This window comes from Gekko japonicus, unplaced genomic scaffold, assembly GCF_001447785.1.
Source record: "Gekko japonicus isolate JY-2015 unplaced genomic scaffold, Gekko_japonicus_V1.1 scaffold4245, whole genome shotgun sequence".
NCBI lineage: Eukaryota > Metazoa > Chordata > Lepidosauria > Squamata > Gekkonidae > Gekko > Gekko japonicus.
The window spans coordinates 68659-85788 of record NW_015165369.1 but is presented as its reverse complement, the minus strand read 5'-3'; the positions used below and the strand labels follow the sequence as shown (position 1 = coordinate 85788).

Genomic DNA, 17130 nt, shown 5'->3' with positions numbered 1-17130 from the left:
GGACGAGGGACAAGGGGGGTGGTACCCGCCGGACGCCGGGGACCAAGCCCATGAGCCTGCCTCCACAAAGTTGCTGCCAGAGGGCGACATAGCCATGCCTTTGGGGGATCATCTGTCAGTAGCCACGAGGGAGAGGATACTCAAGGGAGGCTATGTTGATGTGTTCACGCTCCTATTTCGGGAGCTGGATAAGAGGGAAAGGGAGGACCTTGACGACAGGGAGAAGGAGCGCCTCAAGCGACGGAGGGTGGATAGGATATGGCCGAATTGGGTGTCGGGGTTTGTCATATATGCGGGGGTGATTGTGCGTCACCAGCCGTGGCGGGCGGCCGCGCTGTGGCAATACTTTGACATTATATATAAAGCCTTTACGGGCTACACCGGTCAGGCCTGGATGGAATACGATGAGGGCTTCCGGGCTCGAGCAGCAGCGGACCCGGCCTTGCGTTGGGACAGGATTCATTCGCACCTGTGGCCTCAGGTAGTGTCCACGCCAAAAGCAGGGGCTCATGAACACTCGGACAGCGGGCATGTGATACACCGTGCACAAGCACAGTACCCTGCCCGCTCCCTGGGTGGGGCCACAGCTAGGGGGGCCGCGGCCCAGAGGCGGCAGCTGTGTTGGGAGTTCTCCTCCCATGGGACTTGCAGCAGGAAGGCCTGCTCCTTTCGCCATGAGTGCCCCTTGTGTGGGGGGCCCCATCTGGTTTCAGGATGCCCCAGAGCAAGGGGACGCGCAGGAGCGAGGGGAGGCAAGCGCCCTGGAGAGGCAGGAGATATTAGGGCAGGTGGCGAAAAAGGGGCCCAGCCCAATTAAATTGAGTGTGTTAAGGAAATTCTTGCGGCATTACCCCAACGTGCGAGACGGGAAGTACTTATTAGATGGTTTTTCATGCGGTTTTAGGATACCTTGTCAGGGCGGCCGGTCCCAGTTTTGGGCACCCAATTTGAAATCGGTACACGGAATGGAATATATAGTGAGGCAGAAGATCGAGAAAGAATGTGCAGCGGGGAGGGTTCTGGGTCCTTTCACTTCCCCCCCCCTTGCCCAACCTACGGGTGTCTCCGTTGGGCGTGGTACCAAAGAAGACACCTTTGAGGGGAGTTACTACATGGACAGGGCGCTACCCATGGGATGTTCGGTATCCTGTGCGGCATTTGAGAGGTTTAGTTCCTTTTTGGAATGGACCCTGCGGTCCAGAACGGGGTTAAACTCCACAGCTCACTATTTGGATGATTTCTTGTTTGTGTGTTAGCCTCGTGCTCGCCCGCCCGCCCACCCTGTTAAGCTAGTGTAGGCTGAGGCTGGTCGCCCAATTGGGGGCCAGGTAGGAATTTTTCGCTATCACCCAAGATTGGCAATGAGGGTGGTAGTGTTTTCGCCTACCTTACACTGGATCATTTGAAGTAAGGGCAAGGGCGTGGCCGCGGTAAATAGGTCGGTCACTTTGGTAGAATAGGGCAGGGATAAGGCAGCGGAATTGGTGAGCTCCTTAAGTCGTCCCGTCTTTTGGGAAATGGGGGGTCTTCAGGAACGGCTTGCGGGCTATTAAGGCCCCGGGCGGTAAATGAGGACCCCCTAGGGGAGCCTCTTGGGTAAAGCTCCTCTCTGCAAACTGTAAGGTTTCAGGGGTAGGCGCTCCCGGGAGGGCTGCTGGTCGCAAGCCAGGCTAATGGCCCAGGACCAGGGTTGGTGCATCACCCGTATGTATCAGACAAGGAGGCTGGTCAGCCTGACACCTGCCTTGTCTGTTCCGCTACTCATGAAGTGCTCCCTTGCCGGCTTGATATTCCTGAAGTATATATAGTTAATAAAGTGGCCCTTGTTTAACCCAAAATGGTTGTCTGTCTCGTTATTCCCCTGTGGGGGCAATAACTTATTACAAATTCACATATGCATCTGTGTTTGTTGTTATGAAATGATGAACATGTAAGAATAAATTGGCCTTACTGATAAAAGCATTATTATTTCATATAACCTCAAAACACAAGATGTAGCAATACATTCTTGTTACAGATTTAGCTGCCAGTTGACTATAGAACAGCTGTACACGGAGAAATCAAGCAAAAATAAACACTGTGCTGACTTGGTGCCACAGAACACTTCAGAAACATCTAATCCCAACTATCCTAGGTTTGCGGCTACCCAGGGAATATATGCAGTAGTTATTTCTTGGTGCAAAACCAAAGGGACAAATGCAGTATAGAAAAGTAATTATACTTACTTCTAAAGCGTAGCACGCAGGTTGGTCTCTTCCCAGTTTGTAAGCCACGGTGGTCAGAAGGCCATGTTCAGACAGCGCAGGCTTTAAAAAAAATGCTGAAAATTTTTAGCTGCTTAGAACATAAGAACATAACATAAGAACATAAGAGACGCCAATGTTGGATCAGGCCAAAGGCCCATCCAATCCAACACCCTGTGTCACACAGTGGCCACAAATACCAGGTGCCATCAGGAGGTCCACCAGTGGGGCCAGGACATTAGAAGCCCTCCCAATGTTGACCCCCCCCAACTACCAAGAAGACAGAGCATCACTTGCCCCAGAGCCCCTATCTATACCTTGTGGCTAATAGCCACTGATGGACCTCTGCTCCATATGCTTATCTAATTCCCTTTTGAAGCCGTCCATGCTTGTAGCTGCCACCACTTCCTGTGGCAGTGAATTCCAAGTGTTAATCACTCTTTGGGTGAAGAAGTACTTCCTTTTATCCATTCTAACCCGACCGCTCAGCAATTTCATGGAGTGCCCACGAGTTCTTGTATTGTGAGAAAGGGAGAAAAATACCTCTTTCCCTACCTGCTCTATCCCATGCATAATCTTATAAACCTCGATCATGTCACCCCTCAGTCGTCATTTCTCCAAGCTACAGAGCCCTAAGCGCTTTAACCTTTCCTCATAGGGAAAGTGTTCCAACCCTTTTATCATTCGAATTGCCCTTTTTTGCACTTTTTCCAAAGCTATAATATCCTTTTTAAGGTGTGGTGACCAGAACTGCACACAGTATTCCAAATGAGGTCGCACCATTTGTTTATATAGGGGCATTATGATATTGGCTGATCTGTTTTCAATACTTTAGAAGTTGAGTTGTTTCTCAAAGAAATTACTGTTTTATATGAAAAACTAATGCATAAACATTAAGCAGTTTAGAGATGCAAACAGACTTTAATCAATAACTATATATCAATCAGTGTTTCAGGAGAGCAGTTTTGACATTTTACATTTCAAAAACTGCTGATATGCAAGTCTCTGGAAGTTTCAGCTGACAAAGATTTCTGTTGTAGTAAGTTAATTTTTATATTTTACAGTTATCTTAAAGACTGCATAACTGACTATAGCCTTCCAGCATATTCTTCCTTGGGGACCTTAATGTCAAAGAAAATATTTAAGCTGTTGTTTAACATATGAACCATTTCGCTTCAATGAAAGGCTGCATTCAGACACTGAAAAAAGCTTTAATTAAATTGCCAGTCAATATGAACACAGCGTGTTGCCATGATCACGTCTCTTTCTCTCCTCTCAGTTTCCTCCTGCTCTCATTAACAGAGCTCACTGAAAATGTCCTGATTTGATCAAACTCCTATTTGCCCGATGTCTGAATGGACCTATCTTGGCCAGTCAGAATTTGTTTACTCTCCACGACAGGGGATTTAACTGAGGTGGGACTGGAGAAGGGAGTGCACAAACACAGCAACAACTAACTGCAGTTTAATTACTGTTTGTCATGACATCTGAATGCAGCTTATGTTTAAGGTATTTGGAACATGACAGGCCTGGGAAAGATAATCTTCTTCCATGAGTCATATCCAGAAAAACCTTTGAGAAAAGTAGCAGCTTGTCAGGGTTTCAAGTTTTTCAGTCAAGTGGTATTATTCATGGCACTAACCTTATGGCCTGTATTGCAGAGCAAGAAGCAGCCTGTCCCATATCTACAGTGGAGATGACAAAGTCATTGATCTACTTCAAAACAAGAAGATGCATTGCCAATATTATCTATGACTAAACTGTACACACATACCACAAAGTGACTTTATATACTCAAATTGTAGCCACAAAAGACAAACAGTTCAAATAGTAAGAAATAAAAACTTGTTCTTCATAGAAACAGCAATGACTAATTTTAAAGACTTACTGAACTGTCAAGGATGAAGAAGAAAAGAAGAGAAGAGTTTGGATTTATACCCCACCCTTCACTCAGAGTCTCAGAGCAATTTACATACTCATTTCCCTTCCCCTTCCCACAACAGACACCCTGTGAGGTAGGTGGGGCTGGGAGAGCTCTTTCAAGAACTGCTCTTTCAAGGAGAGCTCTTGCCCAAGGTCATCCAGCAGCTGCAAGTGGAGGAGTGGGGAATCAAACCCGGTTCTCCCAGATTAGAGTCAGCACACTTAACCACTGCACCAAATTGGGGGAGAGTAACGGCACCCACTAATCTCCTTCTGCCACTGTCACCAGGGGCTGTAGTGTACAGTGGCAGCTGGGCTGCCATGAGTAAAATGCTAATGTATACTTCAAATGTTGTGCTTGCTCCAGTCTAACAGTACAATTGCCAACCTCCAGGCAGTAGCTGGAGAGCTCCTGGGATTACAATTGATCCCCAGGAGACAGAGATCAGTTCACCTGAAGAAAATGGCCACTTAGCAAGGTGGACTCTACGGCATTATACCCCATTGAAGTCCCTCCCCTTCCTAAACCTCGCCCTCCTCAGGCTCCACCTCCAAAAATCTCCAGGTATTTCATAACCTGGAGCTGGCAATCCCATCTAAGAGGCTTCATATAACTTGTACTGGAACTTGTTCAATATCCTCCGTACAAAGGACCATGGGAAGTATGTTGTTGAAGGCCATGGGAAGTGTTCAGGTCTGCATGTTTAAAGTCTCTCATCGTCAGACAGGGCAGAACAAACATGGCTAACTTTCTGAATGAAACAACTGTGCACATTCCTTTACAGTCAAAACCCTGATGGGAAAAAGAATAAGCTGAGTGCAGATAGGTTGTGCCTGACAGCTCACTGTAGCGACTACCAATCCCTGGCCATATTCAGTACACATTACCATCACTTTCTTGCCTTTCCTCCTTACTCTACCTACAATGGCTTGGAATACTCTCAGAAAAACAGATGTTTATGTACTTGAGAGCTAATGTCTATGTAAAAAGCTATTTCAGATAAATTTTGATTTTCTAGCATTTTAACTAAAGCCAACAAACCTTTGAACACAAATGAACAACATAACCATACAAATTTAACTTGTGACTAAAAATAGTACACCATGCCTATCAGGAATGAGGTAGAAAAACTGGCATATAAAAAGTCCCAGATTCAGTCCCCATCATCTCCAGCTAAAAAGGAACAGGTAGTAGGTAACGCGAAAGACCTCTGTCTGGGACCCTGGAGAGCCACTGCCAGTCTTCATAGCCACTACTGACCTTGTTGGACCAAGGGTCTGCTGCAGTGTAGGCAGCTTCATGTGCCTGTTCATGGTGATAATTTAAACTGTCAAAGGGCTTTGCATTTGTTATTTTGATGCGATCCTTACAGAAAGCCCTGCGCAGTAAGCTGGTGATAGTATCCTCATATTCCACATTTGAAGTTGTGATTCCCTGATTCAGAGATCAGTCTTAGCTACTTTGGTTCACCATTCACCCAACAGCTTGTGTTACAAACAAAGGGCTTTTCTGCATGCATGACTTAAGCCTGATTTTCTTGTCAATCGATCCGCAACCGTCAGAATGAGTGTGGGCACTGTTCTGCACATTTGTCCCCCTCCTGCATTTTCACATTTGTGGACTCAGTTTATTTTATTCTTCATGTGTCTTAAATAATCAGGATTTTCAAGGGAGGGCACTGTCATCATTAGTGGCATCATAGCACTTTCCTCTTTTTTAATTTTTGGACATAGTTATATTGATATATTGTTATAGCATTGTAATGATAGGTTTAGCAGGTTCTTTGAGTTCTTTATGTATACTTAAAAAAAAAAAGAATCTAGCCCCTTCCCTTCGTCCTCATATCTCCATGAGGGAAGGCACTAGAGACTTACTTCAGAGAATTCAGAGAACCTGCTAAATCTATTATTACAATGCTACATCAATATTCTACTGCCTTAAAAATATCTAAAACGAAACCACTCGTCTTCTGGGTGGGGAAAACAGGGAGCAGTTTGATCATGACAATCCAGTCATCTCAAAGTGGGCTGGAGGTGAGTGGAACAACAATAAAAAACAAAACAAAATGGAAAATATTACACACAAGAAAAAAGATGAGTCAAAATCGGCTTCTAGGAAGAGACTGGGGTAAAAGGGCTCTCAAAACAACTGGAAACCCCCCCTGGGGAAAAATAAAAAACTGAAGCAAAAACTAAAGGCACAAAAATGCATGTGGAAATAAACCAAAGCAGTATGGAGCCAAAACCGACAGAAAGAAAACCATGTGGAAAAGCCCAAAGGAAAGTCCTCTAATTGGCAGTGTTTAACACTCTTATCTAGGCTCAGTACAAAAAAAGAAAAGGTTTCTTACTTCTCACATTAAACTTACGTATTTTTAATCTGCCCATTCTTGAAGCACATTTGTCCTACTAGAGCAGCAGACTGGTCTCCTAAGCACTGAAAGGAGGAATACCACAAATTTCAGCCAAAACATCCCACTACATGTAATCTGAACCACATTGGGTGTTTGTTGATTTTTTATACAGCCTCTGTCCTGTTGCCATGTAAAACCTTTTTTTTATGAACTAGAACTAGGGTTGCCAAGTCAAAATATTGCCGGAACGGGGGAGTTTTCCCTTGGATGGCCCTGCCCCCAGCATGCCCCGCCCCCAGCATGCCCGGCGGCGTCACGTCACTTCCGGGTGACGCGCACGTCGGGGTGGGGTCCCCCCCGGGGCCTGATCCGGCGGCGGCGGGGAACGGGCCTCTGGGGCGGGGGTTTCCCCGCCCCCCGGGGGGACTTGGCAAGTCTAACTAGAACACTTTGCAGAATTTGATTGACTAGGTAGTCTAAAGGAGCTGAAGGATCACAATGTTCAGTTGACAGTTTATAGGCAGATCATATCAACCCCACCGAAAGGTGCTAGTGTCTGGATTGCCCCATCCTTGTTAACCTCATCCAAGACAGCTTCAACCACTGCTGCCCTGAGCTACAATTTGTAGCTGTGTTCATGCCTAACTGCAGTTTAATTACTGCTTATTATGACACATGAAAGCTTCTGGGACCAATGGAAATTTTTATCCTGGAGAGCTGAGTATTCTTGCAAAAAGTTGCTCTTAGGGAGAAGACTGGAAGTCACAAGACAACATTCCAGCTGTTCACATCTTCACTTTCAAAGGGGCACCTCATTGTTCACATATACTCATTGTAATCAATCCAGAACTACAAACTATTCACCTTTAGGGAACATGCCTTAGGGTCCTTGACTTTGGAACTTCCACTCTCAGGAGTTGAGAACAAGTACTTCCCTAAAGGCCTTCTGAGTGAGCCCCTTTCTAGAGGGCTTTTTGAGTTAGACCTGTAAGAAATTGGGTGGCAAGGGAAGTAGGATTGCTAGCCGCAAGGTGAGGCCTCAAGATCTCCTCGAATTACAGCTGATCTTACCGAGATCAGTTCCCCCCAGAGAAAATGGCAGCTTTGGAGAGTGGGCTCTATGGGTGTTATACCATGCTGAGATCCCTTCTCCTCCCCAGTCTCCATCACCAAATCTCCAGGAATTTCCCACCCTAGAGTTGGCAGGCCTAAAGAGGAGTGTCACTACTGAAATACTGTATATTATCAAATTGATCATATTATATCCATTTTACTCAGGGGTCATTTCGTAGAAAAAGAGCTAGGGGAACTCATTAGCATATGCCACACCCCCTGACATCCCCGGAAGTGTGTCATAAGGCCACACCCCCTGCCCCCAACGGTCCCGGCTGCCGCCGGCCTTGCAGCTCCACTGCCGAGCCCCATGAGGGGTCCGGCGGTGGACCTGCAAGGCCGGCGGGAGTGCAAGGAAGCCCCACGAAGGCCCTCCCTGGCCCCAGGCAGGCAGGAGTGGGGAGAGGCAGGGAGGAAGCAACTTATCCTCCCTCTTCTCCTGCCTCCTCCTGGCTGAATGAGGGCCGGAAGCGGGGCGGCCGGAAGCAGGGGGCGGGGATTCGTCATGTGCCCCGCCCCCCGTACCTCACCCGGGGGAACTGCGATCCGCCGCGATCCCCCCCGAAATGACCTCTGATTTTACTGTTTTAAACTGGGTTTTACTGTTACTGTATCCAAATGACTTTCTACTTGTTTGCATGTTCTTGTGTTGTAAACCACCTTAGTTTTGCTAACGTATTACACTTTAAACATTTTCCAATCACGCCTTTTTAAAATAAAACAAGTTCTATCAAACGTAGGTATACTATAAGCATTCTAATAGGTCTCCATATTTGTTTGGATTTGTTTGTCCTGTAAAAAGTTCGCTTGGGATTTAGGAAACTCACCCCAGAAATTGGCACACCGGTCAAGGCTCCAGAACTCTACCAATAAAGACAGAAATTTGTTAGTTTAGTCTATAAATCCATTTCTCTGCTATACATTTTTTCAAATATTTTTAACTCACAATGAAGTCTATGCTCATCTGGAAAACCATCAGAGCCACAGTAAAGAAACTTTAATATATCAACTATTTTAAAAGTAAAAATCGAAGTGTATATGTATAAATTTATCAACACAACCTTTCAAAAGTACAATTCAAACCCTGTTGTCATGGAAGTGGCAAACGTCATGAAAACTATTCTGTCAATGAATGGGGAGAGGGAGGTAGAGAAAATAATGTTGATATGTTATGATCTAGAAATCCAGACTAAGTACATACAAATCTACTTACTTGCACTATTAAGGATGAACCAGTTGAAGTCCATAGTAAAGTTTATGTTATCCTAATGATATGAATAACTAACCCCCTGTCCTAGGACAAATGGCCAATTTTAGCACAGGGCTTTTTTATAAAGGAAAAAAGTCATTCCTACAAATTGTTTAACTTCTGATGTGGTAAACAGCATAAAAACAAGTAACATATCAAAATTGTGGAATGAAAGCTAGAGCAAAGGGTACAGTTCTGAAGTTACATAAATATGATCAAGTCTCTCTGAACTGTAGAATCACCACTAAGGCTGAAAACAGAATATGATATAACTTGTTGCTATTTAACAGGAAAAATGGCACATGGACACTACATCAAAGAACACCCCCTAGATGTCCACTTTGCTCTGACACCACTGCAGTCTAATCACATCCAAATCAAAACTGAAACTGCAAGGGACCAATACCAATTTAAATTTTAAGAAAAAATATTCAGGACTGCAAGACATTTGTAACTGGGTCAATACACATACATAAAAGTAGCACAATCTTTCCTCATATGGCACAATAGACCCGTTTACTCCTTTCCCCATATACAGCAGGCAATCACAGGATACCCATCTCCCACACCCTTGACCATCTCTCTCATTCATCAACACAGTTTGTAAGGGAAATTGTTTCTCTTCTCCATCTACCTTTGTCAAAAAAGAAATAAGAGGACAAAGCAAGCTCTGTCATCTATCCGTTTATACAGTATACAAAATACAATGTGTGTTTTGATACCATCACCACAGTTCAAAATGCAAAACAGCATCACAATGTTTTTAAAGCGTGACTGTGACAGCGCATTAGTTGGAGAAAATGCAGGTGATCTCATTCTGAAAAAGTATGCTAATGATATTGCAAAACTACATGATTCTGCAAGATGGGTAGCTGTGTTAGTCTGTCTGTAGCAGTAGAAAAGAGATATCTGAAGATATCCAGATATCTGAAGAAGTGAGCAGTGACTCACGAAAGCTCACACCCTGCCACATATTTTGTTAGTCTTTAAGGTGCTACTGGACTCTTGCACTTTTCTATTGCTACATGATTCTGCAGCTGCCAGCCCCTGCAAGACATTGAAGAAATATGCCACTGAGTTCTTGCAAACAGCCACACATACCAACATAAGTACTCACCTACTCTTCCCCCAAACAAACACAGCTTTTCTTTTCAGGTTGTGCAACAGTTTAGCAAAGCCATGCATAAAGTGCAGCCAGTGCATTTCCAACTGGGGATATATTTTCCCAAGCCCAATTTAACTGGCATTTCAGTGTTAACGATATATACCAATATAAGCTAGCATTTATAGCCTCCACATTCTTCTTTGGAGCTCCTGGCTAACATTTCTCTTGCAAAGATGAGAACATATGAGCAAACATATTAGTTCTCTCATGCTTTTGAACATTTTTGAGCAAATTCCTCAGCAGCACTTAAAATACAATAAGAGCTTCTACTTCAGAACAGGTCATTTGACATTCTGGAAAATAATGAGGGTTCCCTTGAGGAAATGCACTGTAACTGAGCAAACTGTATGGCAACAAGACTGGTGGACATCCTAACAAAATCCTCTACTCACCAGGCTAGGGGAGATTTTCTATAGTCAGCAAGAAAGGGAGTGGAAAGGGGGAAGAGAAACACAAGTTTCAGATCCTACTACTCTATCTCCATTCCTCAGAGAAATTATTTCCCATATAAATTGTTGTTTTGAGTCCCATGAATAAGCACTAGCTTCAAAAGGCATCCTTTGATGTAAACATTCAAAAAGAAGATTATAAATTAAAGTGTACAATATAATGAATTTTCTATTGTCAAACACAGAATTCTCCCCCCAACCCCATTAATGATGCCAGAATGCCAATTTATAAGGCGACGCCAATCAGGTTACTTCGTTTTGTGAAAAAAAGTGCCAGGTAGATTGAACATTATCTTCTGATACCATTTTTAATGTGTCAGTTACTCACAGATTTCATTTTTACAAAGATCCTTTACACCATCTGACTGGTTAACACCTCCAAGTGATTCTGCAGTAGTTCAGCTATGCTTTATCCACACAACCATCCCACACAGTTGAGCTGTGAAGAATGCTTCAGTCTGCACTAGTCTATACCTCTTAAACTGTGCAGGAGACACAGCTGTGTTCTTCACCAGCAGCTTCCCATGGCAAGCTGAGCATGGGGGTGCTTGTAGGAAAGCTGTTTTACTTTCCAACTTTACAGTACAAGTAGTATACTATTTATACCAACCCATATTCTACAGCCTTCTACAACGGAAGCTTATGTGCACAAATCCTGTAAGATTTGTATCTACCTTAGCTGAGGGGAAAGTATCTCTCTAATTGCAAACTAAGCACCAGAGGGCAGATAAAGCAGTCAGCACCATGGGGTCAGTTACCATAAAGGGAGACGTTTCAACCAAAAAAAGTCTGAAAACGGGGTGGGGGTGGGCATTTGCAGGGTTTAACTCCCACAAATGAGAATTGATATCTCTGATTCCTTTTATAGACGCAGGGTTGGATCCAGCCAACTTTTTCATTCAATTACAGTCTTCATCACACTTGTGTGTCTTTTTTCCATGTAAGCACATATTTGTTGGTGGTCAAAGTCCATCTTCTCCACCCTTTTTCAAACAGTGGAAAAGCTGGTTTGATCCAACACATTGCAACTCTAACAAAAAAGATAAACGAGATGTCATGACGTGTCCCAAAATCTCAGTGGTAACCTCGCCAGAGGTGGCTTGGAGTGTAAAGTCCACCTGCCATGCTTGCCACTTTAACCCCACCCACATCTCATAGCCAGCAGTGATTGGGGTAGAGGCAGAAAGCATGCAGGCCACGCAGGCCACTCCTAGCTCTGGTTCAAGAGGGAGAGCAGGATGACTTCATCAGCTCCCTTGCACAGGGAAGGGGGGGGACACAAGAGAAAACAAAGCAGGGACAACAGGATTCTCCCTCCCCCTCTAGTCCATCATATTAATATTAATTTCTACACTAGTTGAAATATATATGCAATTGACAGCAAAAAAATCATATACATAAGAATCACTGACACAAGCAAATTATAACTTCATTAAAGTCTTTTCTACATGGTAGCAACAATGAAAATATAAAATCTTTCCACTTCCTGGTAAAAATATTTTCAAAAGTAGAAATTGCTTCTTCGCTCCCTCTCACCTAAATAGGCCCAATTCATTCAATTACACTAAATTAGATTCATCGGGGGGAGGGGGGGAGAAAGAAGAACACATACCATTAGCCCATAAATTTCTGATGAACTCCGCACTCTGGGAAGGATATCTATAGGAATATCAAAAAACCTGGACAACAACAAAGAGTTATCCATTGATTCATATCTCACATTTGATCTTATTTCTTGGTAAAGAAAATCGACTTTGAAACCTTTTAATGCTACTGTTAAGTTTTGGCAACATCTGTATGGCTAGAAACTAATGACTTATCCTTGTGGTGGCATCCTAAGTTTAGACTAACCCACATGGATAGCTGTCATGGATAGCTGCACAAGGAACTTTTGTCCCCACATCCATGCTACCCATATTTCCAAATGATTAAAAGGGCAAAGTGAAAACATCTGACTACAATAAGAAATCTCCTCCATGACTCCAAGAGCAGGTTTACAGGCAGCCACTACGAGACAGACATTTGTAGTTTAAAAATGAAGCCAGGGCTTTAGTTTTCCAGGATGGTTTGCTGGCAATGTTCAGAAATGCATAAAGTGGCATTTTTCAGGTAAGCCCAAAATGTTCTGGGGCAAGAAGCTTCCAGTTAGTATAACAGAACCCCTGTGTGTTTAGCTCAGGGTTTTTTTTAATGTAATCCACACCTAAGATCAACTACATTCTGTAGAACCATCAAAAATTATCAGTATCAGTTTTAAATTCCATCTAACCCAGCCAGATGCAATTTACATATTATATCAGATATCTGTACTCAGCTTTTCTTCCCAGTGGTGATCCAAAGTGGCTTCGCTTCCTCAATCTACCCTCACATCATCAACAGTGTGAGGTAGGCTAGGCTGAGTGAGAGTGACCGGCCCAAGGTAATCCAGTGAGCTTCCATGATAGAGGGGGGGATATAGACCTGTGTGTGGCCCGATCTCCTTGGGAGAAGAGCTGAATAAAAATACACTAAATAAATAAAATCATGCTAATTCATTCATGTAATGTGCTGCCATTTCAGAACAGTAGAAAAATGCAGCAACTATTTTTAAAATGTAGGAAGATATCTAATGGTCTATATCTCCCTACCCTTAAAACAACAACAACAACAACAACAACAACAACTTGCATCCTAGGAATAGCATGAGCCAGAAAGCCAAATTTGAAACCTTTGAAACAGCATCTCTGAAATGAGACCCATTTGAGTTTAAACAGAGGCTTTGCTTCTAATTTGGTAGCAGTCATAATTAATATTTGTAAACATTCCTATCCTACCACATGACTCACAAGAAAATTTAACGAAGTAACAAACAATTGGACAGAAGAGTAGGACAATACAGCATCATATATCTAATTCTCAATGTGTTCAAATCTGTGAGACACTTAAATCCAGAGACTGAAGCCATGAACAGATAAGACAGATCTTTCTACAAACCTGAAAAAGGCCCCAGGTTTGCAGAAAAATCTGAAATCTAAATAATACATGGAAGGAAGGTTAACCCTCCAAAATAACAGCAGTACCTGCATCTTTTTGAAATGAATGCTCTCTGCAGAGACCGATGTGGGGGCTGCTCGGCAACCACAGTAGTAATACCAATTTCAAGCCTTGTTTTCCCCCAGTAAAAAGCAGAGGGAGGTGACAGGGTCCTTTCCAGGGATGTTTTTACTTTTGAGGGAAGACTCAAGAGGCCAAGCCTGGCACCAACCACAAGGCAACTTGATAGCATGCAGCATGCAACCTGCATGACTTACACAGGGCTGGCTACTTGTTAGTACTCAACAGTAGCTACCCCATGAAAGCCAGTGTGGTGTAGTGGTTAGAGTTTCAGATTAGAATCTGAGAGATTTGGGCTGAAATCCCCTTTCTGCCATGTAAACTCATTGGCTGACCTTGGGCCAGTTACCCATTCTCAGCCTAACTTACTTCACAGGGCTGTTGTAAGAATAATGGGGAGGAGAGGATAAAGATATAGGCTGCTTTGAGTCCCATTGTAAAGAAATAAATTAAGTAAATAAATAATATATCAGAAGAAGGAGGGCAGATAAAAGGTTGGTGAATGAGAAGGAGAGAAGCAAACAGAAAAAGGTAACGATACAGGGGTTGCTAGGAGGGTGGAAGGCAGAAACAGTGTGGGGAAAGTAAAGAGGCAAATGAAGTGCCCCTTGCAAGCCCTCATGGGTTCCTCACTGCCCAACTAAGACCATAGTTTTCCCAGGTATAGGTTGCCAGGAGGAGGAAGGAGTGAAAACTGAAGATGGGGGGCAGATAAAGGTAGGTTCACTGTTGGATGGGAAAGAAAAAAGGAAGAGGACAGGATACAGAGGCTTTCAGGGAAGGAAAATCGTGGGGGAGTCCTGGTTCTTGTTAAACAAGTAGTTAATTTATATCTCCGCTGCACACAGACATCCACACCAATGTTCCCTCTAAGCTGTGGAGTCTTGTGAGCAAAAATCCTACTTTGTGAGCTACTGGCATTAAAGTTGTGAGCGAGTGATTTGGCTGCTGCATAGATTAGCTTGCTCTGGAGCCATCTCTTCCTGAGCTAAGACAAAAATATGTGAGCCAGAGGCTAAAAAACTGTGAGCTAGCTCACACTAACTCAGCTTAGAGGGAACAGTGGTTGTGACCACACTTATGGCCAGCTGTATTTGAAGCTGTTGCAAACAGTTGCTGTAGAATCCACTGTGTAATGTATCCTTCAGACAGATACATCTGCACATGAACCCACCACATACTGGGAAATTTAAATCATCTCAACCCATGAGAAACAAATACTTTGCTACTGAAGAGCACCTTGTTCTTCAGTGTCACAAATGAGACCAGATAGTCTCTTCTGCATATGATTGTGAGCCATTCAAAAAGCTGCCATCTGGTGCATACTTGCCTGCCAGTAATCCAGTTCTACTAAACAGGACTACTTGTAAGTAAGCCTGCTTAGGAGAAAGCTGTTGGTTTGGCTTTTGGAACACAGTCAACAAACCCTGCCTTTTCAGGGTTCAACTTTTTTTTTACTTACTTGCAGAGTTCAGCATCCCATTCTAACGTATGAATATTTAACAGCATTGTCCTACTGGCATTGGTTACATCAGTGCAATGAATACCTCCATCTTTTCCACCTGTCAGACTCTGAATATATAATCAAAGATAAATCAGTCAAACTAGAAGCTCATCCATCACTGCACAAGTAATAAAAGTTGAAAATCTTTTTCACTTACTATCTAAATTTGTGCAAATTTTGGCTCCTTATTTGACAATACAAATACAGAGCCAAGTATTGCAGATCTTAATTTAAGATGTGTACACAAAAATGTTATATAGTAGAACTGTACAAAACACAGATTCACATCTTTCATAGTTAAAATACTTCTGAAAGTACCTGTTATGACAACTTGTACTAAGATTCTCCTCTTGTGAACACAATGCTACGTTACTATTGGCTGAAACTTGATAATTGTTTAAAAATTAACTTTTTGACCCTAATTTATGTTAACTTCTTATCTCATTCAGTAATGTTAGAGGAAGATTATGCACATATGTAAGTACCCTTAAAGATATGGAAAGAAAAATCATTTGGATGAGGCTGAAGGTAATATAGGACTGACACCTGACTGAAGTTCAAAGATGACTGAAACAAAGGAAATTTTGCACACTTGGTTTCAACATAACCTACTGAGACATACCCATATCACCCATGAATCAATAGTACCAAACATAGCTCTCCCCTCTCGCACTGCTTGCCCAACTTCTTCCACGTTGTCCATAAGCCAGCGAACTTTCACAGCACTGAAGTATGTGGTAAGTGGCAGGCCAGTCCTACTCTGCAAGATTGAAAGCCAGTCAGAAGAGATGAACATTTGCATTACAGTTATTAAACAAGTTTCCTATCTCATACACGTTTATAAAAAATCATTTTCACTGTCTTTTTAACAGTATTGTAGACCTCAGACATTCTAATATCCACCTCTAACATTTTATGATCAAAGATCAAAGGGGTCGAGAAAGACAGTCTGGAGCTCTGCCACACAGCAAAAACCAGAGAACGTTTCCAAAGGTCATATTTTAGGCAGGCACCTGTATTTGGTTAGTAACTATAAATGACTAAGGGGAGCATTAGCACAATGAAAGAACCAGCTCTTAAGTTATGCATAGTAATAGCTTTCAAGGCAAGCAGATTCACATAGTGGTTTATTTATTTATTGGATTTATATACCCCTCCCCTCCCCACTGATGCAGGCTCAGGGCAGCAATTTACTAGTGTATTCCCTATGGATTAAAAAAAAGAAACCAGCACTCAAGGACAGTTGCTATATAGCTAAAAACTGATGAATTTAAATTTAGGTACCTAAAGTAATCTCTTCAAGTAAAATTTTGAAGAGGTTTTGGGGAGTTTCAAATTTTATTTTGCTCAGAGGATGCCTGTTAAACTACTAGAACCACTTTCATAAGTATCTGGGGGACAAAAATCATGGGACTCCTTTGACTACAGCTACACACTTCTATTCCTTTTTTATTATTTTTTAATCATAAACTTGTTATTAATCTTTTGATAATATGTAACAACAACAAAATTACATTAACTTCCAAACTTTTAAAGCACTTTAAATACAGAGTATTAGGTCATTAATATCATCTCATAGGAAAGTAGCTTGAGGAGTATTAACTAGTAAATGTCTTTGTTTCAACGGTAGTCAGTTTTATAAACATATTGATAAACATATTGATAAACAACCAGTGATATTGTTAATCGGTAGGCTGAGGAATAGTGTCTAGATGTATAGTAATTTGAGGTATATTTGCTTGTGTGGCTGGATGTCTTGTGCTGTTATCATCTCGAAGAAGGGTAGCCATTTTGAAGAGAAAGAGGTTCTTTGAGGAAATTGTTCAATGCTATTGACATAGTCTGTAATTTTCTCGAGGATATAGAGGTCCCAGACTTTCGTGTACCATTGGTCAATTGTAGGGAGTAGATGAGATTTCCATCTGGCAGCTATGCAAGAGCGAGCTGCGACTATGAGGCTGAATATGAGATCTTTTCTGATTGATGGGATTTGAGGATCCTTCCAGATATTGAGAAAGAGTATTTCTGGCTTCAGGG

The 17130-nt window shown here is 42.7% G+C and overlaps 1 protein-coding gene across 1 annotated transcript in view; it reads right to left on the bottom strand.

Annotated features, from left to right (window-relative positions):
• GK (glycerol kinase) overlaps positions 1 to 17130 on the bottom strand; it is a 41179-nt gene that overhangs the window by 10102 nt on the left and 13947 nt on the right. Inside the window, exons 6-12 of the mRNA XM_015410620.1 lie at positions 15716 to 15853; positions 15052 to 15161; positions 12109 to 12175; positions 8461 to 8496; positions 6536 to 6603; positions 3886 to 3928; positions 2226 to 2306 (exon numbers count right to left, since the gene is read on the bottom strand). Coding sequence (XP_015266106.1) covers positions 2226 to 2306; positions 3886 to 3928; positions 6536 to 6603; positions 8461 to 8496; positions 12109 to 12175; positions 15052 to 15161; positions 15716 to 15853 — 543 coding nt within the window. The remainder of the gene's footprint in view (positions 1 to 2225; positions 2307 to 3885; positions 3929 to 6535; positions 6604 to 8460; positions 8497 to 12108; positions 12176 to 15051; positions 15162 to 15715; positions 15854 to 17130) is intronic.